The sequence below is a fragment of the Conger conger genome, chromosome 1, assembly GCF_963514075.1.
Source record: "Conger conger chromosome 1, fConCon1.1, whole genome shotgun sequence".
In the NCBI taxonomy this organism is placed as follows: Eukaryota; Metazoa; Chordata; class Actinopteri; order Anguilliformes; family Congridae; genus Conger; species Conger conger.
This window is the reverse complement of record NC_083760.1, coordinates 64,519,674-64,546,359: the sequence shown is the minus strand read 5'-3', so window position 1 is coordinate 64,546,359 and position 26,686 is coordinate 64,519,674. Positions and strand designations below refer to the sequence as shown.

Genomic DNA, 26,686 nt, shown 5'->3' with positions numbered 1-26,686 from the left:
TGCTTCTAAACAATCCCGGCCCTGATAAAACCAGGCATGGCAAACAGCCCCTTTAATGAAAAATAAACAGAAATAAGCACAGCGTCCGAGAAAGCCCTTTTTCACCACCCCCCCCCCCCACCCACAGCACACTCATTTCCTCTGCTCTCAGAGCCTCTCAAAATCTACTGCTCTCCCTCTTTCCCTCTCTCTCTCACTCCTTCTCGCTTCTCTTCAACTACAGGAATTTCCCAAAAATAAAAGTCTCTTTAAAGTAAAAGGCAAAGCTTACCTCTACAGCCCGCAACAGACAGCAGTCAGGAGAACAGGATGGCATTTTCACAGTGAGTTTCTCCAGAGAGACAGACAGAGAGGAAAAAAGACAGCGAAAGAGAGAACGTTTCTCCACTGCCTGCAGAAACACGGATCCCACACAGCTCCACAGCGTTGGTGTCGCGTTCCTGTCACATCATTTCCCTCCGTCTTACTTCACAGACAGAAGAGCTGACACAGGCCACTGCTTTAGCCAGAGCCCCTCACAAACGGCTCCCAGCAGAGGCTCTTAGGTGCTGAATCAAACCACACCTCCTTGACCAATCACATGGCTCACTCACGCTGATGTAATCATCTCCCACATTGGCCGGGAGACTCCCACTCACTCACACACTCACACACACACACACACACACACACACACACACACTCACTCACACACATACACACACTCTCACACACACACACACACACACACACACACACACACACACACACACACACATATGCGCGCACCCACACACACTCACTCATACACACAAAGTTTGACTATCACTGGCAGAAACATAGCTTCATTTGCTTTCTACAACAGCTCTATTTATTTTAGCAGATCATTTTAAAAATGGAAAGGGAAAAAGCTCTTTAATTTTATTGATGTCTCAAGCTAGTTTCAAGTAAGGACTTGTTTCATTTTTCGACCGCCCCAGCCCCACCCCCAAGTTCAGCTTTGAACTTGGCAGCCAAAAAGCTTGCTGACAACTGGCCAGTGCTCATTACAGGAGAGGGGGAACAGACCTGGGGGGCCTGTCCCCTGCCCCCGCCTGTACTAAGCCAACATTCTCCCTCTGAAAACAAAAAACCTAGAAACCCCCCTCGAACCTATAGCAGACTCACCAGGAGTCAGACCCACCCCCCGCCCCCCAAACATTCAAACATTCCTGGAATAGAAACACACCATCTGCTGTTTAAACTACCTGCACACAGCTTTCCAGATACTACTTTCCAGCTGTTTCCAGCTACACCAACTGCTTACCTTTATCAAAGTAGAGTCTTCAGCAAAGTAGAGATCCAAAAAATGCACAGGCATGCATTTGGAGGAAGGCACAAATGTGGGTTAATCTCAAATATTTTAGAGAGCAAGAGAAGAGGAGACTGTCTGCATGTGAGCGCACATGAATGGCTATTATAGTTTACGACCCAGGCAGGAAATGCATGAAAGCTCTGCATTACCATTATACAGCAAAATCTCCCTCATCCAGGATCTAAAGGGTCAAGAACTATACTAAAGAGGACATAACTATATGTCTGTGCTCTCAACTAGAGAGAATATACTACTATTGTTCTATATTTAATGGTAATGTCTAATAATCAAAACCAATCTGAGTGCTGGTATCCACATAAGACAGACCAATAGCCAGCAAAGACTATGAGACTCAACTATCAAGAAAAGGTCCATAATTCACATCTAGGCTACAACCAGTAATTATGTTTACAAATGGCAAATCTATACAAATAAATAGGTCAAGAAACAGTAAGACAATTCAATAAACCACAAAAGACATAACAGCATATAATTATTCTGTATTTATGTGCCTTGTTACAAAAAGTACCACAGTAGAATTGAATGAGTATTTCAGGCTTGTCTGTTAAAATGGGTTTCACAGCTGCTGCCTCAAGTGTCTGAGAGTTTAAACATGACCACTGGCTGTTCAGGGGCCATACACAGCCGTTACTCCAGGGTCTATTAAAAATACCCAAAAGCAGAGGGAAAAAGTGAGGGGGAGGGGTTTACAGTAACAAGGTTAACCGTGCCCTCCTCAACAGCGCTCCCTGATCGCGCCCCACTTCCTGTTCACACCCCCGCTCCTCAGCCTTCCTCATGACTCAGCTTTAAGGTCTCCTGAGCGGGCAGCAAACAGCACTGACACTCTGATTAATGCCAGGCCAAAAACCTGAGCTAACAGGCTGCAACTCCGACTGGGAGCCAACGTGGACTACTACTCCAACACAGAGCCAACATGGACTACTACTCCAACACAGAGCCAACATGGACTGACTACTACTCCAACACAGAGCCAACATGGACAACTACTCCAACACAGAGCTAATACGTCACCATTCCAACATGGAGCCAGCATGGACTACTATTCCAATGCCACTACTCCAAAATGGAGCTAAAATAGGCCACTAATCCATCATCCACCTAACTTTAGATTAAAGTGCGGGAGCAGAATCCATTCTCTGTTATTCTAAGATCTAAGGTGCTTGTTTTGAGTAAGGCTAATCCAGTGATTAATTCCTTTCTGAATTAATGAGTTCAGAAAGGATCAAAAAGTCAGATTATATTATTGATCATGGTCTATGGGACCTTGAATTCATTGTGCAAATGACCAATGATTAGGCTAATTGGAATGCAATCAACATTTGATGCCATTTCTAGACTTTATAGCATAAATAATATAAAACATTGCAAATTGAAATTGTGTCAGTGAATGTAATATGACACTCGCAACACAAAGTATTAATCCAACAACAAACAAAAGCTATTGGCAGGTGACAGTTTGTATGCCAAAAATACAGTGCCTCAACACAGTAATCTAACTTTAACAGAGCTTTCTTTGTGAGTGAAACATAATTCCTTTATTCAATATAATGATGATTCCAACACAAAATGGTTAGGCCAGGTAGTTAAATCGGCAGTGGTTACATGGCAGTGGTTTACTGTACATGTACTATAAAATAGCTCATAAAAAAGGATGTAGGATGTAGTTAATTTACCGTCATGACAACCCCATTTATGTGTTCATTGAGGTTTCCACATTAAACATGTAAACCTGTTTATGAGTCATGGGCTATCAAGCACAACATGTGGTGCCAATTTAACTGGTTAGATCCCCGAAAGCTGACCTATGACCCATCAGATGAATGACCAGGGGGTGGTCCCTGAACTACTGAACTGCTTTTACTCATATTTCAAAGATGAAATACCATATACTTACAAACTACTACTTGAAATTCATTTTCAAAACAAAATCTCCAAATAGAAATAATTTCAAATTTACCTCCAAGTAATTTGCTAGCTAAGCATTTAAACACTTTATAGAGTTAACAGAGTGGTCCCCACATTACAGGGAATAAAAACCCCGCCCAAGAAATCCCAAGGCAAAACTGCATGATGGTTAGGACACAGACTAGTACAGAAGCAGGGACTAAAAATGTCAATCAAGACAGTGTCAGATCTCATTAATACTGCAATTTATATTAATAGACCGCACTGCATGTGGTGCCATGAAGCATATTTCAAGACAGATTTTCTTCTTCACTTGTTCAGCCCGTTCTTTGTGCTCTGTTAAAAGATCAAAAGAGAGGCCTAAATAACGGCATGATATTGATGTGACAGAAATAATAGTATTATGCAAATTGAAAACTATAACAGAAGCATATGAACATTCATATAATTGCTTAGAGTAATGATGCACTTTGAATCAGCACCAACATAACCACAAAAAAGTGGAGGAAGATAGTTTTAAAGACAGGAACCAGTGACACACCAATGCTTTTATGTCAGCACTGATCGGAAGCATATCACACAAAAAAGACCTGTGAAGACCTGCATCCGTAAGAAAGAACGCACTCCAAAAGCCTGTCACCAAACGGTGGAGACTGCAGCCGGGGTAGACCTGAGGTGTGGAGAGGTTTATTTAAAAACAAAGAATGAACCGCAAGATATATGGAAGGCAACGGTTTTCAGTTCTGACCTTTTTTTCCTTCTTGTTCTTAAACTATATGGGGATTTGTTACTTGCAGCTTCCAGCCCAGTCGAGCGGCTTTATTGACCCTACTGGGCATGGACACTTATCCATGACAGAGGCGAGGGTCAGGGTTCTGAGACATTAGCTCATCTTCATTCAATCAGCTCAGACCATAAGCCCAGCTGATGGAATGCCGCAGTCTGGCTCAATGACAGAAAACAGAGATGGGGGCACTGGCATATGAGATAGGAAACTCTTTTCTGTGGCCATCTGTAGATATCTGCTGCCTTTGTGAGCGGGAGAGGGAAGATAGAAGGGAAGATAGAAGGTATTCACAGCAAAGGGACCACTCTTTCAATAAGACCCAGACAGACGAATGGGGAGCATGGAACCCGAGGCACAACCCAGAACATTCCGTCAAGAGTTGAACCTGAAGCAGGAGAATGAGGGGGATTGTAGGAAAAAGAAGTAGGGATGTACCAAGATATTGACCAAATATCAGTATCGGCTGATAATAGCAAAATTGTATGTCGTCGATCATCAGACGATGATTTTAAATCGCCGATGGGTAACACCAAAGATTAACGTTTCGTTTAACAGTAGACTGTGATCCACATAAGTCACACTGCTGAAGATGTTTGTACATACTTACGCACCAAGCATAGTCACAACAGGCACTGCAAGCTTGCATCCACGGGTGGTGTGGAATTACTTCAAGCCGTCAGATGAGGATTCTAAGATGCCATTCCGTAAAAGTTTTACAAGGTGCTAGTGCTGAAAAATGAACACTACAAGTTGTAGAGGAAGGTGGACCAACCTGCCAAAACAGCTATAATGCAGAATCGGTGATGACTTCTAAACTCATCCGTAGCTTTGGGGAGAATGCAGCGGTGCTCTTTGTCTCCCTCCCTATAATGCAAAATCCTGGCTGTATTACTGAGGACTCGGAACTCCAATAAGCACAGAGCCATGAGGCTGGTCTGCAATAGTCGGCTTGTTTGTGGTCACCTGGGTTCCATACCACGTGGTGGTTTTCTTGATCAAATTAAGGGCGCAGGATGTTGAGAACCATTGTGGGGCATTGAGATGGACAGATGTGGCCCTGGACGTAACGGAGAGCATCACCTTGGCACACTGCTGTGTGAACCCAATCATCTACGCTTTTGTGGGAGAGAAGTTCCGGATGCATGTGCTGTCCAGAATACCAATCTGTGCAGCTTGGTGCCAGTTTTCAGTGATCCACAGCAAGGTGTCTGAGAATGATAGGTCCAACACGACGGGTTGACAGCAGTCCAACAGTACAACATCCCAGAAACAAGAGAACTGTTCTGTTGAGCTCCCACTTTCATCAACCATTTCCTGCATTTGTGGACATGTGATATTTGCTCTCATTATCATGTGATCTCAGTGCACGGCTTGTAATTTGCATTGGAATTTATATTTCCATGTACAAACGTTGAATATCCAATGGACACACAGTCTTTTAAAAGGTCTTATACTGTAGGTCCAAGAACAGCCAATTATATCAGCTGAAATAACAAAGGGGCATGAACGCATGTTGGTAAGAATATTGGGGGTCTATTCATTCAGTGCATAAAGTGCATATTGTCTATTGAAATATCATAAGTAAATGGAATATTGCTCATTTCCTTGATAGCTCCAAAAGTTCCCAAGTAATCTAAAGTAAAGCCCTCATAGATACTGCTGGATTAAAATCATATTCTTAAATATGAAATGAAACTGAACAATAACTGGAAGTAGTCATCACTACCTCAGTTAAATACCTTATTTACAATTGCTAATAGTAAGGTACTGTAAGCATTCTTTTTCTTGTAAATTGCCATGCAAAGGATTCAGAAATAAATCTATTTAAATGCAGCATGTTTTTTCTAATACTATGCAATTTCAATTAAATGTAATTAGATGCTTGCTTTAATTATCCTTAAGATGAGTCTAGAACTTGATTGGAGTCCACATGTGGCAAATTGAATTGATTGGACATAGTTTAGATATACGCACGCGTGTGCCTATATAAGGTCCGACAAGTCACACTACATGTCAGGACAAAAAACAAGCCATGAAGTCCAAGGAGCTCTCTGTGGTGAGGCATATATCAGGGCAAGGGCATAACACTGAGTGTTCCCAGGAGCACTGTGGCCTCAATAATTCTGAAATGGAAGATGTTTGGAAGCACCTCTTCCAAGACTGAGTAACTGAGCAAGAAGGGCCTTGGTCAGGGTAGCGAAGAACCCAACAGTCACTCTACCAGAGTTTCGGAAGTCCGCCACAGAGATGAGAGAACCTGCCGGAAGGACGACCATCTCAGCAGCACTCCATCAATCCGGCCTGGATAGACGGAATGGATAGACGGAAGGCACTACAAAGGATAGAAAGGATACAAAAGCCCGCTTGGAGTAAAAGCAACTCTGAGAGCATGAGGAAAAAGATTCTCTGGTCTGATGAGACTAAAATTTAACTCTTTGGGCAGAACTCCAAGCATTATGTCTGACTATGTCACTTGGCTAATACAGAGAGGTACTTGAAGAAAACCTGCTCCAGAAATGAAAATGAAGCATACAGTCAAGACAACACTGGAGTGGCTTCAGGACAAGTCTCTCACTGTCCTTGAGTCCTAGCCAAAGCCCAGACTTGAACCCCATAGAACATCTGTGGAGAGACCTGAAGATGGCAGTTCACAGATGCTTTCCATCCAATCTGACAGAGCTTGAGAGGATCCGCCAGGAAGAATGGGATAAATGGGCCTGAATACATGAATAAATTAGATAAAATCACAAACATTTAATACATTAAAAATGCCCAAAATTCATTTTGTCAGCATGGGTTATGGTGTAGATTGATGGGCTAAAATGGCAATTTTATCTATTTAAAATAAATCTACAGCACAGTAAAGGGTGCAAAAGTGAAGGGGTCTGAACACTTTCTGAGGCCACTATATGACTCTTTAGGTCTTCACCAGATCTATCTAACTCAGTGAGAACTTTATTAGGACTTTTTTTTTTTTTAGACAAATTGGTCTTCTGCTGCTATAGCCTATCCACTTAGAGGTTTGATACATTATGTGTTCAGAGATGCTGTTGTGCATACCACTGTTGCAATGTGTGGTTATTTGCATTACTGTCACCTTCGACCAGTCTGGCCCTTCTCCTCTGACCTCTCTCATGAACAACATGTTTTTGCCCAGAGAACTGCTGCTCAGTGGATGTATTTATTTATTCATTTATTTATTTTTAATTCTCTGTAAACTCTAGAGGCTGTTGTGTGTGCAAATCCCAGAAGATCAGCCATTTCTTTAATACTCAAACCACCCTCTCTGGCACCAACAATCATTCCATGGTCAAAGTCACTTAGATCACATTTCTTCCCCATTCTGACATTTGGTCTGAAAAAAAAGGTTAACTTCGTGACCAACTTCTGTTAGTGTACAGGTCTACCTAATAAAGTGTTCACTGAGTGTATAGATTATGTTCGCTCCAAAATGATAGGTAACAGAGTGATTATATCCATGAACTCTGATTTGTGTAAAAAAAAAAAAAAAAAGGTTACAATGTCAAGACTATTCTGAAAAGAAAATTCTGACTTGGATATGGGAGTCATTGCCAAGATATCATTACTCATCTGAAGCAGCATCACACAGTTTTGAGTAACTAATTCCTGGTTTTCCACCCTCCCTTTACCTGGGAGTCACATGTGAAGACAGTCTGACAAAGCAGTAATAGTAATAAATTACCCAGGAGAAAAGAAAACCAGGGTGCGGAAGCTAAACAGCTATATTTCTACACAGCGAATCTATGTAAAGCATGATTATTATTGGCACCCAAAGGCCTACTGTCTGTCACCCTTCCATCATTACACTAATCTGCATGTTTTCTCAGCCATGCAGAACATGTTTTGCTTGCCAATATGTTAAAAAAGGTACAGTAACATACACCCAGCTCCAGAATTGGCATCCTTCATAAAAAATAAGTAAAAAGGCTGCATATGATAGACAATAAGAATTTTTTTCATTAAATTTTTATTAACCCCCCTAAGTCTCACGCAGGGCTGGGCCGGTGTGCATTCTATCTTTTTTTCACAGAGCAATTTTCAATCAATATGGTAACAGGATATACCATCTGAAAGAGTTCAAACTAACGGTTCCATCTGTGTAACCTATTTTAAGATGCCATTGCTTTAGCAACAACAGTATCTTATTTTGTATCATTTTGAGAGTTTATATTAAAGTAGTAACATAGTAGTTGATCATACTATGTTTTTTTTATACAATTTGCATAAGAGTGCATTGGAGAAACACGACAAAATGACTTCTGATAAAAACCAGCAATCTGGGGGATTTGAACAGGCGATCTGGTTAGTCGGCCTGTTGATCACATCACTCAAAAAGATCATTGTCAGTGTTCATTTGGGCCACAAAAAGATTCCCTATCTTTTTCTTCATTTTCTGATTCCAGCAGCAGCCAAACTGACACTCACTCCAGCCCCCACCAGTGATGTCACACTGAGTGTCCCTGGTGCTGGTGCTGCCTCTGACGTGCTACGCTAGCAGAATCAGTCACAGCTGACCCTTTAACTTACAATCCATAGCTTGGTCTTAAATGTGAATGGGCAAAAGAGCACATTTTTATTATTTTAACCAAAAGCAAATTACAAAAAACACAACCATACACCGTTCCAACCATCAGTGAGTTATCTACACCCCAGAAACACCCTCTTCTCCACTTACATCTATTCCTGGAGTCCTCATGCCAAACAGTTCCCTACCACACACAGACATGGAGGCACAAAGCACTTTTCAATTGCCAAGTTCTCTCCGACTGAGATCAAAGGAGACGTGGCCCAGTATCTTCCCAATCGGCGATTCCGTACGACCCGGCGGGGGCAGAACAGAACCACTCAGCTCCACTGAGCACAAACAAAGGATGAGATAATTACATTTTGGTGAAACAATAAAACGGGCCAAAGCAGCACCGAACTGCACCGACTCCAGCTGCCCATCTCTGCAGTGTTCACGTGGACCAGCACATGGATATCGCATGGAACACGGACCAGATTATGCAGTAAACCTGCTCTCGTTTCTCAGCCCACAGAAGCAATGTCTCTTACTTAGACATTTACACACAGTATATCCGCATAATCACATGCACACACAGATATACATACGTACAGATGCACACAAAACAGTCTCTTTGTCCTGACCTCGTCTTCCTGTGTGAGGCAAATGTTCTGGTATGAAATAAATAAGCACTAATCACTGGCTAAAGATGATAAAACACAAAACGGAACAGTAAAGTTCGATGAAAATTGTCAATGAGCCAATAATAGCAGGACTGAATCAAATCTTCCTAATGAGGATAGAGGGCCAAACTGTAAAGGCCAATGTCAGGGATTCCACTTCAAATTTAAGGGAGTACACTGGGATTTACAGTTCCCACAATGTTGAGAGCCAAAAATTCACAACCCATGCATAATTACTGCCCTCTGAATCAGCTTGCCCGTCTGTATTCATTTTCCCGTTCCAAAAGTACAACTTGTAAAAAAAAAAAAAAGAAAAAAAAGAAAAAGGAAGAAAACTGGAAAGAATATCAGAATGCTTCTGCCAGGAAGACATACTGCACGTCGTGCTTGTTCTCTCTCTCTCACATGAGAAAGTCAGCTGTCCTACTTTCCTGTCTGAAAGCAGGGCCCAGCCTGAGCTCAGTGGCGCAGTGTAGCTCATACAGTTTCAGTGACCTACATGAAGCCATTGCGCAGACTAAAATTACCTGGTCAGATGGACAGTCTGACAGCACAGGCCACTGCAGAGAACATACATCTACAGTCCCCTCCAAAAGTATTGGAACAGCAAGGCCAATTCCTTTGTTATGCAATACACTAAATATGTTTGGGGTTGAGATAAGATGAACACGAGACGAGTTCAGAATTTCTGCTTTTATTTACATTTTATTTAAACTACTTAGACCATAGCATCTTTTGTATCAAGTATTGGAACAGAGATAATTTATGTAAATGAAAGTAAATAACATTAATATTTGGTAGCATATCCCTTTCTTGCAATAACTGCATGAAGCATGCGACCCATGGACATCAACAAACTGTTGCATTCTTCTTTTGTGATGCTTTTTCAGGCATTTACTGCAGCCTCTTTCAGTTGTGTTAAGGTCTGGTGATTGACTTGGCCAGTCTAAAACCTTCCACTCTTTCTCCCTAATGAAGTCCTATGTTGTGTTGGCAGTGTGTTTGTTGTCATCGTCTTGGTGCATGATGAAGTTCCTCCCAATTAATTTGGACACATTTCTCTGTAAGTTGGCAGACAGAATGTTTTTGTACACTTCTTAATTCATCATGCTGCTACCATCCTGAGTTACATCATCAATAAAGATTAGTGATCCCACTCCAGAAGCAGCCGTGCAAGCCCAAGCCATGAAACTTCCACCATGTTTCACAGATGAGCTTGTATGTTTTGGATCATGAGCAGATCCCTTCTTTCTCCACACTTTTGCCTTTCCATCGCTTTGGTAGAGGTAAATCTCAGTCTCATCAGTCCATAAAACTTTGTTCTTGAACTTTTCAAGCTGTACTTCTTTTCAAATTGTAATCTCACCTTCCGATAACTTACTAATGATGAGTGGTTTGTGTCTTGTGGTATAGCCCCTATATTGCAGCTCCTTTGAACGGTTGATTTGACATACCTTCACCCGTGCCTTGTGGAGATTGTTTGTGATGTCACGGACTGATATTTTGGGGGTTTTCTTCACAGCTCTTACAATTATTCTGTCAAACTGCTGTTGTTTTTCCTTGGTCGACCTGTTCAATGTCTGCTTCTCAGTAAAGCAGCAGTTTCTTTCTTTTTCAATCTCCAATGCTTGTGCAATGGCTCTGATCGATTTCCCCTCTTTTCTAAGCTTCAAAATGGCTTGTTTTTCTCCCAAAGACAGCTCTCTGGTGTTCATGTTTTCCAACACAAATGCAGTCTTCACAGGCAAAACCCAAGGTTAAACCAAGAGTAGACATTCAGCACTATTTCTTGTTTAACCAATCAATCTAACAGGACACATCTGGGCAACACCTGTCAGTCACACGTTCCAATACTTTTGCTGACCTAAAAATTGAGTGGTCTGATAAAAAAACTTTTGTAACAAATCTTTAAACAAATACCACCTTACAATGCTGTATGAGTAAAATGTATATGCACACACGCACACAGGCAGGGATACACACAGATGTGTGCACACACATACACAAACATGCATATGCATACACACACATGCACAAGCATACAAACGGCAAGCACAATTAAGCCTTCATTGCATGAATACTGCATTGTATAAAATATATTTCTTTATGAAAAAAGAATTTGTATAAAATATTAATACAATAAATGCAAGAGGAAATCCTACCCTTAGCAGCTGATACCATAAGATTTGGGTCAGAGACTAAAGATCAGAAATTCCTCAGTATCAGCCAGGAGGAAGTGGGCTGCACTCATGTCCTGTCTGCAGACCCCAGCCAGAGCAAACAGCCCCACAGAGAGCAGACACTCACAGTCCTGCCCTCATACTCACCGCAAAAATCTTTATAGCGTTTGCATTAACAAGCGTTTCTGTCTGCAGAACTGCTGCCCACTGGATTTTTTTTTGTTTTTTGCACAATTCTTTGAAAACTCTAGAGAGTGCATGTGAAAATCCCAGGAGATCAGTAGTTTCTGAGATACTCGAACCATCCTCTCTGCCACCAACAATCATTCCATGGTCAAAGTCACTTAGATCACATGATGGTTGATGGGAACATTAACTGAAGCTCCTGACCTGTATCTACATGATTGTATGAATTGCACTGCTGCCACACAATTGGTATTCATTGCACTGCTGCCAGACAATCGCATGACTAAGTAGGTGTAATAAGGTAAAAATGTTCCTAATAAAGTATTTGGTGAGTGTATGTACTGAATGCATTCAGGCCTAAAGAATCTTTCTTAATGTGCGATTACCTACATCTGCCTGCTCTAGGGGGCACCAAACACCAGTAATCCCCAGAATGAGAAAATTACCCATAGGGACACGTGCTGTAATATTTCACATGCAACTATTTATTTGTGCACCATATAGTTGCAGCAGGGATGATATTGTGAGTATTGATTGTGAGGCTGATCAATAAATTTGGTTCCTTTGCTGAGGATATATAAAAAAAAAGCAAAATGGATATCATTACTTATATCATGGATATCATGACTTTGATCATGACTGTCAAATAAAAGCTTATGAGAATGGCTAGACGGGATGGATCATAGACACAAATTTGACTCAAAAATCAGCAGCATTCAACTGGCTTCAGAGTAGTGCTGCAACCGCTGCCACAACCCATGCTGAATGTCTGAATGAGGAACAGATCGTCTTTCGTACATACAGTATGTGTAACAAAAGCAAAGAACACAGCTGTAGCCACTGCTAGGAGTTTGGGGACCCACACTCACGTTTTATGGAATCACAATATTCTTACGCAGAGGAACTGAGGAACTCATCTCTGCTGTATAGTAATGTTCCGCTACCAGTCACACAAGGTTATCGCTTAGCACACCAGTCATATTGTGATCATTTAGCACATAAGTCATCAGATTACACCTATCACAGCTATTATGAGATAATCAATTTGCATGCCAGGTTTGGAAAGTAATCCCTTTATACAGCAGTCATACAAGGTCTTTGTATAGCGCGGCATTCAGACGAGGTAATCACTACGCACGGCAGTTAAATAAGGCAGGCACAGAAAACAAGCTGCAGTCGAAACACTGACATACATCCGTCACAGAAGCCACAGGGAAAATATTCAAACTGTTAAAATCACTGATATCTTAAATGACATAACAATTTATTAGCTTAGCTAGTTTATCAAATAAATTGTAATAATGCAGACAAAGGCCTTAAAAGAAGCCAAGCCCTGCTGTACTACTGGCAAATCCTATCTCTCTGGGTTGGGTTTATCAGAGGGGCATGGCACGCTGATCCTCCAGAAAGCTGGGGAAAGTTCAGCCTGTCTGTGGGAAAGCCTGGCCTCAGCAGACAGGGAAACAGAATGCTGGGATGAGTAGGCATGTAGTGACGTGCTCGGGTCAGCAGAGGACAAAGAGCGGGAAAGAGGGAGAGGGGAAGCTTCTTGAGGGGAAAAGGCATTTCTTCTCAAGATTAATTCTCAGGAGATCACTGATAGGCATGAACCACCGTGCGTAACTGGACCATAGAGTACACAGACTATTACGTGTGTGCGTAGGACTGAAATACAGACTTAACAGTGTACGGTGCATCGAGTGCCTGCCTGGGCAGGATTCTAAAAATTAATTCTCAGAGATGCAGAGACAAAATTCCTGAGGAAAACTCCCATGGAAAAGTTCAATATGTCCCGGAAATTCCACCGCAACCCTACTTCAGATAAAAGGTCAGAAAACACAGACCAGCTCCTGTGTTATGTCAGTAAATCAGCTAATCAAATCATAATGGCCATTACATAAAGAGCGTTATGACACTCTCAGGTCTAAGCCCTGCCCAGTCTGAACTTCAACACTGACCTCTGATGAGAGCCTAGAGGTTGATGACCACCAAAACATTTCATTTTCTGTCCAACATACTCTTACACACACAGTCACTCACACACACACACACACTAATGTACAGAAATGCCGCGTGGATGACCTTGGGCGACCCCAACATTCCCTGACTTGGCACAGGTGTGAGAATGGCGAGAGGCGAAGCTTACGCGATTGTCAGAGGGCTGGCACTTGGGCAGAGAGCCAGGACTGAGGACAGGGGAACTGGCCGGGCTGCAGAGCTCTGGGAACGGGTTTGGGATCGCAGGCAGCGATGACGTCCTCAGCTGCTGCTCTTCCTGAAGTCTCCTGTAGGGGGAGCCAAAGGCACATGCCAGAGAGAATGAGTGCAGTTCAGAAGGGGGCACATTTCACCATGAAAGGCCAGGAGAGGCCTTTTTCTGAACTAAGAAATGAGCAATTAACCATCGTGTTTCTTGACTTTATACTGACAAATCAGCATGAAAAAAATAAATACAAAAAAAAAAGTTTTAGTTCTTGACAGTCATACAAACAGTTCCATTAATCACTTTTTTAAACCATATAGTTACTGCACTGTGGATTTACTAAGCACTTTCGGACAGAATGATCACTCTTCACCACCTTCTGCATGTAGAAAAGCAATGTGGCTATGGACTTATATATGAACAAATATTCCTAAATGTTAAGGCGGCGTTAGAGAGCAGTGTGGATGGGAGGCCGCACCTCACAGCGAGAATGTGCACGGGCTGTGAGCGTCGCACGTTCTGGTGTGGGGACGTGGGCGGCAGCGGGGCGGGGCGCTGCGCCTGCCCGTTCTGCAGGAGGGGGGCGGACTCCGACGGTGCGCTGCACGCCGAATACAGGTTCTCAAAGGACGAGTTCATGTCATTCACCAAAGCCTCCAGGTCGACATCGTCCTCTGCAGGAAGAGACACAACGCACAGCATAACTTAAAGGTAAAAAAAGGTAAGATTTTCGTGTTTAAAACACTGGTACAATCCCTTCCTATCATTGAAAAAGGGTCACTGACATGTTGACTCACCCTCTGCCTGCGTTTATAGTCCTTAAATTCAGGTTTCAAAATATGCAGCTGACGGCCGTCACTCTGTACCAAAACATTGTATAGCTGTACAATAATTCAAGCTCATTGGTAGAAAATTGGTTCTAATTGCCAGAGCCAATGGCATTTCAACGTCAGTGCGTTCACAGAGAAGGGACACACTCAGGAATTCTTGAAGCTGTTAAACCATCTCCAATAGTCTGCAAGTAATCATTACTGCAGAAGAATATTGAATACAGAGACCAAAATCCCTATATTTATTCAACAGGATACCTGTGAGACTTGTGAAAACTTTACATTTAATGGAAGAAAGCTGAACAGCATTTCATTTCTTATTAAAAACATTTCACTTTCACACTTTCATTTTCCAAATAAATGGGAAAAATCTGAGAAACAAAATTGTCTCTGGCAAACGTACAGTAAAGATTCCCATTTTCAGTGCATATGTATATTTTCAGTGCATTCAGTGCACTGGCTTTAGAAAATCAACAGAAATGAGCATTTCTGTCTAGAAAAAAAGAATGTATTATTTGAGTGTAGAGCTGTGACTACCAAACCTTTACCCCCAATTACTCCCCCATAACTCCCTCCGAGCAATGCTTCAAAATGCAGAAAACATTTTAAATACTAGCGACATAAAAAAACAGCAGAAAGTAAATATATATATATGCATATAAAAGTATATACAAGTTTGTTCTGAACATTTATATTTTTCTGGAGAGGCATCTTGATTCTTATATAAAATTGAACAAATGTCCACAATTATGGGAACAAAATGAGCTAAAATGTAGGCTTAAGGTAAAGCTGCTACCTATCTATAAGACATAACTACAATTCACACAAGTACAACTTGCACACATACATGCACACACACACACTTACTGTGCCCCTTAATCCTGGGCAAAAATTCACATGATTCACATGGGATGGGTATATTCAGAACATCAACAGCTTATATACAGTCAGAGAGCTACAAACACAACAACATCATCAGGGTCAGGAATATTTCACCATCCAAAGAATAGTGAGTTATTGTTCAGGGAATACCACTTGACCAGTCAGGACTGACATGCAATACCGCCATGTCCCACAAGAGGGCAGAGTATTTGCTATTTCTCCTGGCACTCTTTACAGTTACCATGGCCACAGGTGAGTTCTGTCATTGGCTGAAACAGTGAGAGGACATTGGTGGTCTCTCATATTCCAACATTGAACCACTGACCCACTTCCATTTTGGAAATTCTGTACGGAAAACTACAGCAAACAGTGAGTCAGCAGTTACCCAGGACTCAGATGGGAAAGCTGTTTCTGTGGAGCCCTTTCCAAACTTCATACAGTGAAAGTGCTTTTCTACTGCTAGCAATAACATCAAAAAAAGAAAGAAGAAAATTCTATATTCACAACTTAGAAAAAGCTTCAATATTCCCAAAAGATCAACTCACTGAACATAACTATTTCCACCTCAGACACATGACATAAGCATTGCCTAGTTTTTGTTAACCTCTCACATCTTTCTACATCAATGCCTGAAACAACAATAAGTGATAATGCTCTATAATTACCTGACTTGACAGCTTTTTTTAAATAGAAACTGCCCACTGCAATTCAAAATCATATCACAAGGGGCCACTCATTTTGAACATCCACATAGGTTTCCCTGAGAACTGAATTCATTTTCAGGAAATAAATGAATGAACTTTTTTGAGGGTCTTCATCCGCACAAAGACATGGTGCAGCAAACTGAGCATGTCCCTGCTTACATGTGTAATAAAAGCAAACACTGACAGTACCGACATTTTAACAGCTCAGGCTGTGAATATGTTGAGATACCTCACTGAGGCACAAAGTAAATAAAATTACAAAGCCTCCTCAAGGCTGCAGCGAAAATGCATATCGGTACTTGTACTGCAAACTCAATCCGGGAGAGCACAGACAGCCACGCACTCTTCTGTGAGCCATGTGATGCCAAACTACCTTTTCGGATCACACAGCGATCCGTCAGACAAGCTCGCACAGACAGACACGCAGAGTCGGAAAGACACCTCAAACGCAGCGAAGCAGGCGAACATGCGAGCCATGGTAGAGCCAATTATGCGTCAACCTGAAGTGCCGCAGGGCACAGTCGGCCCTGGCACAGTTCTGACTCAATGCCAGAATGTGGGGCCACAAACTAGAGCAGCATCTTAACCGGATGGGCCACACCACAGCCGCTTTGTAAACCCCACAGTATTCACCAACAGCAGTGACCATATAACTGCATGGCTGCACACCACAGCCACTTTATAAACCCCACAGTATTCACCAACAGCAGTGACCATATAACTGCATGGCTGCACACCAAAGACGCACGAGGCAAAATGGCATGGATGAAGTTCAGAGATATCGAATTTGAATATTGCCTATAGATTAACTTATACCGAATATGTTCAAAAAATGGGTTTGTTTGTGTGCCTATATGAAGGTGTATTTGAAATCGGTCCACTTGAGTTTGTGAGCAGGTCCCCCATTATGGGCCTTTGCAATCCAAACATTCACAGGGCACTTCACCCTGCACCACAGCTTGCAAATAAATGATGGCCTGAAGCAAGGGAATCCACTCTCTAGTTCTAGACCCAGCTGAATTAAAGGGACAGACACCAGCAAATACATTTTCATTGTCAGAAAAGCTTTCAAAATAGATATGATGCTGGATTTCATCAAATTGCATATGACCTTAAACAGCCTAAATGTGCTCCACTGAATCAGCTCCTTGGTCTCAGCCACTTCAAGGAGGGGGTGGATGTTCTGAGTTTTCCTGGTTTTAACAATGAACCTTCGGATTTGAATAGACGGCACGGTGAAGTAGATAAGTAGCCGCAGAGTAGGAAACAAAGGTTTGTGTCGATATTTAAGCAAACAGGCTAAGCAGTTTGCTTCCTTCAACTTCTGATATGTGATGAAATAATAACTACTGTATCACCCCCTTATATACTCTCCCCTTAAAGTTTTAAAAATAAGATGAAAAATGCCCTGAAAACATTCACGTCCATCTATGGAGGAGAACGTGTCTGATGAAAGAATTGCTTCACTACACCGGCACCATGTTGTGTGACTTTAACCACCTGCCTGTTTAAGCAAACAGATAAGGTTTGACTTGTCTTTGTTGCACAATTTTGAAGGGATGGCCAACAGAAGGGGTTGGCAGGAGATTTGGGATTTGAGAACTACAATGATATGTTGATTGAGAGTAGGCGGTTATGTGCCGTGACTGCAGGAAGCGCTGTATACCGCAGCCTTGCAGGATCAAGACTGAATAACCATAAAGACACTGCAGCCAGTTTAAAATGTCAGCCTCAGATTTGCTATTACCTAAACATAGCTTTCAAAACTACACTCCATTCTTGGAATGTACTCTATAGCAGTAGAGCTCAACCAGAGTTTGCAATAGCCATCCATACCGTCATAACTTCAAACTGACACATCACAAAATTATTGGGGGAAAAAGCAAAAACATCTATACCTTTCAGATGTAATTTACACTAAATCTTAAGGTCAAATAGACCTGATCCTAGTTTGTCTTCAATGATATTTACACATATGCTGCTAATAAAATGTGTATCGCTTATACAAGAATGGCATGGTACTTTCAGCCACATTTTCTACATGTTCCTTATTCCAAAATCATACACATTATAATAAAACAAACACTTGCACAAGACCAACAAGCAACTGCAAGTTATATCTGTAAACATATTTACTTGACTTTGCTTCTTTATTATGCTAATAGTAATGGCCAGTGACACAGATTTGTTTTGCGTAGAAATGCAGCACATGAGAAAAACAGAACGGCTCAGTCACACGCCTGTCTGTAGCAGGCCTTAAACATGACGGTTACGGTTGACAATTCTGTCGGGCAGGGCCGGGGCCAGTCAACTTCTAGCCCCTATACGTTTTCAGGGGTCAGCCATCATTTAAGAAGACAATAAAACACAAACCGTTGTTCTTAATAGCATCGTCCTGGCACGCCATGGGTCAGGTGCAACTGAAAGCAGCCAGTGGGAGCGAGGAATTCCAGTGACTCCGAGTCCAAACCCCCCCTGCATTCCATCTCAAACTCCACACTGCCCTATTGTTAAAACAAGGCTACATATTTGTCTACTGTAAAGAAAAGGCAAGACTGTCCATAATCTGCATAAAGGCTGTTGTGGATGTTTCGAATCATCGCAGAACGAGACAATGCCAAACAGCCCATTTATATTCAGTGAGGTCCATACGGCCCTTTACAAAACAAGAATGACTGCATACATTAAGCCTTAATACTATTTGCATCAGCAATGGCAAAGCTGGCCCTTCAAAGCGTGTGGACTGCTGTAAACTTCAAATGGGATTCAGAAAATGTAGGCTAGGAAAACACCCAGTACCAACTGTGTCACCAGTTGATCAGATTAGTAGCCTTATGATTTTTTCCTTTCAGAAGAAGTTCACCCTCACTGATCACTCTTGTTTGTAATTCTTTACAGAGAATAGAAAAAAAAAAAAACAGACCCCTGAAATTCTGCACTGAACTCGCACTGAAAAGTTGGAAAAGTGTTTTTCATATCCGAGCCGGACCAAAACAGGCTGAACCGCAGCAACAAATGCCCCCCCCCTCCAGCTGCCAGCAATTAACATGCAAATGTGGCGGAGACAAAAGCGGCGCAGAGGAGAAGCGAGACCCCCCCTCCCCGCACACGGCGGGCCGGACGCGAGGAATGCGCGGGGACCAGGGAAGCTTCGCTCTGAAAGGAATCACTGGACCCATTCTGTCATCCAGACACCTCCCACTCCCAGCGCCGCAGTTCACCAGGGGACACCAACGTGGGGGGGGGGGGGGCGGGCGGAGTTGCCCGTACCCCCGGGGTGTCCCAACATGCCCAGAGACGCAGAGCGACACAGGGAAAGAACGGCCTGTTCAGTTTGAAATGAAGGTCTCAGTCTGCACGCTTGCCTACTCCAGAGTGTACGAGGTGTACACGACTGGTATGCGACTTGTATATTCAAGAGTAGGCAAGTGTGCGGATTCGGACATGGCATATGTCGCCAAGATTGTAAATGCTGTTTGGTTGCTAGGCAATATATTACATGGCACAGTAAGCAAGCAATCACAGCTGAAATAAATTTCCCTTCTGCACAAATTATGGGGTAAGACATGACGTTCACATTCAGGGTATTAAAAGTACGTTCACAAATTTAAAAGGAAAAAAGTTCATACTTGTATTTGCTACCATCTTGTTATTACACAATACACTCAGTGAGCACTTTATCAGGTATTTATTAGACTTCTTTTTTTTACTTATTGGCCTTCTGCTGCTGTAGCATATCCACTTGAGATTTGACGCATTGTGTGTTCAGAGATGCTCATCTGCATACCACTGTTGTAATGTGTGGTTATTTGCATTACGGTCACCTTCCTGTCAGCTTTGACCAGTCTGGCCCTTCTCCTCAGACCTCTCTCATTAGCAAGGTGTTTTTGCCCGCGGAACTGACTGTTGACTGTTGTGCGTGAAAATCCCAGGAGATCAGAAGTTTCTGAGATACACAACCCACCCTGTCTGGCACCAATAAGCATTCCAGGCACTTAGATCATATTTTTTCCCCATTCTGATGGTTGATGTGAACATTAAGTGAAGCTCCTGACCCGTAACTACATGATTGTATGCATTGCACTGCTGCCACACAACTGGCTGATTAGATAATCGCATGAAAATGAAGGTGCACAGGTAAAGTTCTCAGTGAGTGTAATGAAGTGCTCAGTGAATGTATATCAATATCATGGTTTACACAATATACTTGTGTCAGTGGCACCTCTAAGATGGATACAGACAGAATATGGGCTAATCAGTTTTTAGAAGTTTTCATAGAAGTCTCTACTTTCACGTTTACCTATCTGTAGGAAAACTGGGAGAACAAGCATTGGCACCAGTACATCCATGTACATGATCTCCTTTCAGATTAACTATGTCACCTTGGGATGGGGGAGGGGAGGCTGTGCTCATTCTGTAATGACCAAGCGCACCGTTGCCCCATGGAGCCAACAATACCACAGGTTACCAGGTTATTACGAGTCATATAAAGCAGTCAAAACAGTAGTAGTAAGGTCTTCGCAGAAGCTGTTTTTTTGCACCGACAAATAAACCCTGTTCAGAAGCCAACACTGAAGTAAAATGGAAACATGATGGTTCAAAGAGCTCCCTGTGCAGCGACGTGGGCTGTGAGAAGTGAACGGAATAACAAAAGAATGTGGTGAGGCTGGAAGGAGAAGGGAATGAGCAGAAATCAAAGAGCGATCGTGGTCAGGGGGAAGACTGTTCCAGACCAAACCACTTAAATCAGTTTAATCACTGCAAATCATTTACACCAAGTCATTTTATCTCCACCCCCAGAGCCACTTCTTTGATCTGAGTAATTCTCACAGATCTGGGTGAAGCCCACAGTGAACCTGCAGGTCAATGGCCGGGGGCCAAATTTATAAATGGTGCGTATGCACAAAAGGTTGCATACGCCCCTTTCCCTGTGGATTTGGGATTCATAAAAATAAACTCGACATCAAAACATGCAGTTTGCACATATTTATGTCACTGTGACCCATATGGATGCAGAATTTGGAACTGCTGAATCCAAAGGCAAAGTAGTGAAACACAGAGAAATGCCCTACAGACCCGTGACATGCAATTCCTTTCCAATTTGGCATTGTATCATTATTGAATAAATAATATATGTGACTTAATTTTCCTTGTAGCTGTTCTTAACCAAAATATCAAACAGCCAGAAGTTTGAGAGTCATACACCAAGTGGTGCTATTGTTGAAATTATTGAAAATTCCACTCCAAAGTCACTTTCTGGGTAACAACACCCATTTAAAGAGCCAATATCTCTAGAATTTCAAATCCAATGAGGCCAATGTTTTGGATGTTCTTTATTTAATACATAAAGAACACGAAGTTTGAGCAAAATTGGAGTGGTCAACTCCCACACCTCATGGAGTGACAGTGATAACCATCAGCATGTACAGAAAGATGCAGAACAAAGATTTAGCCACAGGTATATTCTTCTGATACAGGTTCTGTCTTTATAAAAATGCACCGTGAGTCGAACTGTGGGTTGACAACAAACGAGTCACCTAAAGACAAAGATTTAATGCTCAGATTGAAGCCAACTTCCTTATTTTAAAGCAGTGTTTATCCTTTACTGCTGTTGAATTCCTATGTTCAGCATACTGCATGGTAATTGCAGGCTGGTCTTATCGCTGCAACGTCCCCTGTAGATTTCGAAGTGCACAGTACCAGTGGCCGCCTGAAGCAGCTGGTCACCATCTCCGCAATCCAGCGCCTCAGCTGCGCAGTTACTGCAGTTAAGGACTGTCCGACTGGCATAAGCAAGTCACACGTGATCATACAAATGAGATATTGTGGCATTAGTCGCAGGCACTATCATCCTGACTGAAACTCTGCATTACACCGTGGCTAATGCATTGCCCTGCAGGGTTGCAGTCAGTGAGGATCTTAAGAAGTATTGTCTCAGCTGGCTACATCACCCACTAGACACATATAGCAACTTCTTCATAATTCACATGGATGACAACAATACATGTTGTGACTTAATGTCTATGCTAAAGAATCAGCCTAGAATAGGGTCCTTTTAAAAGGCTCTTCATAGGGGGATGTGATTTATTGCCGTTTCGACACAGTATTTTCCCATCAGATCTTATTGCCGGATGAAATGGCCAATAAACTGCAAAGTTCAGCCTGCAAACATCAAACAATGCAGCCATTATAAAAATCTCCTGCCAGGCTCCAACAAAAACACTCAGTCTGATGGTTTCAAAGATGAAGTCAATGTATGTGGGGGTCACCATTCCCATTCTAACACTATATTATGACAAAAGTAATGGTGATAATGCATACAGTACTACAGAAGGAAGACAAACTATTCAGAGAACAAAATGATATAATGGAATAACTTTATTTATAAAAGGGTGTATTGCTTAAATATCCTTAGATATCTAACTCATCAGATTTCCCATCCCCATTGATGCTCCCGTTGTATGATGAACTTCACCCATTGTTCTATGATAACTATGCACCTACAGATACTTAGCATTAGTCTGTGTAATGTGTACCTCATTGAAATGGCACTGGCAAGACTGAATCATCGAATAGAGTTTTAGTACAGCAACAGAGAGAGTACATGGTTTTTATTGGCAGGATAATGAATATTCACTTGTCACGACCTTGCTATAATCATGGGGAGAACTTCCAGCACACCAGAAGGATTGAAATAGAGTGAAAATTCTGTCTGTCAGAAACATAGGAAAGGAGTACTTGCTGTTTTAAATCTAAAAAAAAACTAAAGAACTTAAAAGTGAGTTTTTCTCCTGGGAGGGTTTTTATATTTTGGGCCACCCAATAAATGAAAAAAATTAATATGTAATTTCTGCTCCATTTATTTCCATGACAGCACCAAGCTTTCACATCCATGTCCAGACATTGGAACATCCTTCAGGCTCTCCCTCCCATGCTGGGTCAATATTGTGCTTAAATCTCATGCTTGGATTACCTTGGATGAATTCTCTATGGAATAATTAGATTGAAAGCTTAATTATAATGGCACCCTGTGTCTTTTCAAAACCAACCCTTTGAACTGCTGAAATGTTTACAGCAGAGGAGTGCATAATACACATCCCAGTTTGAACCTAATGAGAGGAACATAAAAGGAGTCTATTCCAACCTTGCCATCTCTACAAAACACACTCTCTTCCCTCTCTCTTGCTCCAAGTGTAAAAAGCACTGAGATAAGCAATATCAAACTTTCAGGTCACACGAGAAGAGCTTTTCACAAGAAAACATGGTTACTATAGTTACAAATATGTCATGTTTATTTCAGAAACCATTTAGGAGTGTAGTGTCATTAAAGGCCTTAGAATACTCAAACAATGTGGCATTAGTATTCCGCAGAGACATGGTATTCAAAAGGCCTTTTATATAATCTACACTTCATACTGCCTGAAATCGCATGCATACATTCACACAATGCTTGATAGGACAAGCAGCAACCATTCAGTAACATAATGCCTGTCAAAATATTAACATTTATGAATAGTGACTTGGGCATTAAGTAACTGCAGGATATGCACAACCTGCTATGCAAGCAAAAACCATGGAATGTGGATGCTGTGAGGACACCTACCTTGATGGTTGGGAGAGTTCCGATTGGATGACTGTTGGAAACTTGGCCCAATTAGATCCGCTGGTCTGTGATTGGAGGCCCGGTCTACATTGTCCTGCTGGGACATAAGCCGACAGAACCGTCATGCCAAGACCATTAAATCAGAAATTCAGGGACGCCACATTCTTTCCCTGATCTCCTGTTCTAACCACTAGAGAGAGGACTGGCCAAAACAGACTTTAAAATGCAAACCACACTCCATTACTTTTACTGTACAATATAACAAACTTCTAAAACAGATACACATTTAACATACTTAAGAGGCTTTTCTACCTCTTCATGCAAAGACATCCTCAAGCATTTACTGATGAATCACACTGTTCAATAGTAAATAGACAAAGGTGTGTGTGTGTGTGTATGTGTTCGCGCATGCATGTGCTCGCATGTGTATACAAATGTAAATTCACGTTAATGTGGGAATTCCCACAGAGATGCTGTGGTCTGAATGAGCGGATTCCCTCTCATGGCTCTCAAAGACACAACTAAAGGAGTCTGGAACATAAAATTTTCTCAGGAACATTACACCTTAAAGTAGAGGAAACAACACAACACAAAAGCCATATGTAAACCACACACATGTACAGAACATGGCATGGAAACCTAGATTTACACTCTATAGAGGAACACAGACTTATAAAAATGCAGTCAGTTTGCACGAAAAGTTTGTTAAATGTGACAGAATCAACACAGAGCAGATGTAAGCCCTCAGAGTTTGATTAAAGAATAGAATGGGATTTTTGTGCCTTTAGATTTTATAAAGAAAATTCAGTCTGTCTTCATGTACTGGTCATTAAAAAAACAGCTTAAACATTAGGCTATATTTGTAAACACAAACACATTTGACCTTGTCATAGCAATGTTTTATGTGGTTACCATGGTTTCACCTTATGCAACAATAAACAGTGAGCAATAGAACAACAAAAACAGACGGACTAAATGTCATTCCTTAATTCATTCATCAACTCATTTATTTTTTATTACATTACCAGGGTGGAAGAAAGTAACTGTCCGTTTCTCCATGGAGTGATACAGTGCAGACCGTAAGTATTTGGATAGTGGTACGATTTCTGTTCTTTGGCTCTGGATTCCATCACATTGGATTTGAAATTCAACCATGAATATGAGGTTAACATTCAGACTGTGATCTTTAATTTGAGAGTATTTGCATCCATATCAGGGGATCCATGCAGGAATTAAATCCTTTTTATACATTGTCCCCACATTTTAAGGGACTAAAAGTAATTGGACAGTGGCCCCTCAGCAGTTTCTGATTAGTCAAGTGTGTTCATTCCTTAGTAGGTACAAGAACGCTTCCAGCATCAAGACTTGACTATTTGAGGGCCAGAGCTTCTGCCAATTAAAGTGAGTTATAGGCCAAACAATAGGCTTACTGAAACAAACGGTTTGGAACATCAATAAGAAGAACGAGAGCACTGATGTAGGTTTGGAAAATACCGTCCAATTAGTCTGGATGCATTTGATTGAACTTGAGAAGATAAGATGCTTCTGTATACTTCAGAATTAATTCTGCTGCTGCTGCAGCAGTAACATTATCAATGAAGGCAAGGGAGCCAGCTCCTGTGGCAGCCATACCAAACACCCCCCAACCTCATGTTTCACAGAAGAGGCGGCGAGCTTTGATTCTGAGCTCACCAGTGTTCCCTTTCTTCTGAATGATTGAATTTATTTTGATAGGCATATTGCTTGGTGTATATGTCTCTGACTGTCAGCCTCATATGGCTTCCATGACCGTCACTGGCACAACTGATGTTGAGAACTCTGGTCCTTATGTTGAGTAACACCAATAACAGACTCTCAATCCTAGACTCAGGACTAGATAATGAAAGCTTTCTTATAACTGCACTATGGAACCAATTGAATATACCTGACGAATCAGAAACAGCTAAGAAGCCATCCAATGGATGTGGCAGTGGATTAATATGGTAGGAGTTCACTTCATAACTTCCCTTCTCTCATTCTGCAGATGGGACCATAGGCTGAAACAGCCATATGAATCAATTCTCATCAAACCCTCATTCATTGGCATAGTGTGCCAGGATGCCCTTGAAAATGAAAGCCAGAGAACAGGGCTCCATAGCTCACTGGGGTCCTCTGCCAGTAAGCTGCCTCAGTTCCGTCAGTCATCCAGCATTCCAGTCCAGTTTGCCAGCACCACAGCTGCTGTGGCATCAGAGGATGCACATTTCCCTCAAAAACGTCAGGGATGTTTTCTAGTAATGAAACAGGCCTATAGTTGCAACTGAGCATTAAACGTGGATACAGTATAAATGGTGAAAAAACGCTGCAATGAGAGATTACTGGGACAAGGCTCATGCCAAGGTGCATAAAGTTTACTACCCTGTCAACAGTTTAAAAATCCACCAAAAAAAGTACATTTTTAGTACTACCAGTTAGTAGTGAAGCAGAGGCACCGACTTTCCTACGCAACTTAGACTGAGCACACACTACTGTATATACCATGTTACGGTCCATTTGGTGTTGGTGTCCATTTGGTGTTGTCTAAATGACTGATGGATATTGGAAGATGTCAGTGAGAGAACTTTTTGAATCGGTGACAACTACTTTAGTGATTAATCTTAATAAGGCTCCGGGTATGACTAACACAGGGGTGCAATCCAGAGACTTGGAGTGAAGGACTCACTTGGGAGTGGACTCAAGGTCCTATGTGATCCAGAAACAAAATGCCTGAAATAGACCCACCCAGATCTGGCTCTGCTTTGACTAGATCAGTGGACAGACTTTAAATCTAACTTAAAATTAGCCTACATCAAACTGCCAGCA

General features: G+C 41.9%; 1 protein-coding gene across 4 annotated transcripts in view; it reads right to left on the bottom strand.

Annotated features, from left to right (window-relative positions):
- grb10b (growth factor receptor-bound protein 10b) overlaps positions 1-26,686 on the bottom strand; it is a 65,445-nt gene that overhangs the window by 13,706 nt on the left and 25,053 nt on the right. For 2 of the 4 annotated variants that reach the window (XM_061218682.1, XM_061218673.1), the window contains 3 exons: positions 23,846-23,942; positions 14,305-14,500; positions 13,770-13,908 (listed from right to left, as the gene is read on the bottom strand). In XM_061218682.1, coding sequence (XP_061074666.1) covers positions 13,770-13,908; positions 14,305-14,500; positions 23,846-23,942 — 432 coding nt within the window. Of the gene's footprint in view, positions 1-13,769; positions 13,909-14,304; positions 14,501-14,623; positions 14,687-23,845; positions 23,943-26,686 lie in introns of those variants that run through there. The other 2 variants (XM_061218700.1, XM_061218690.1) reach the window with 2 other exon arrangements.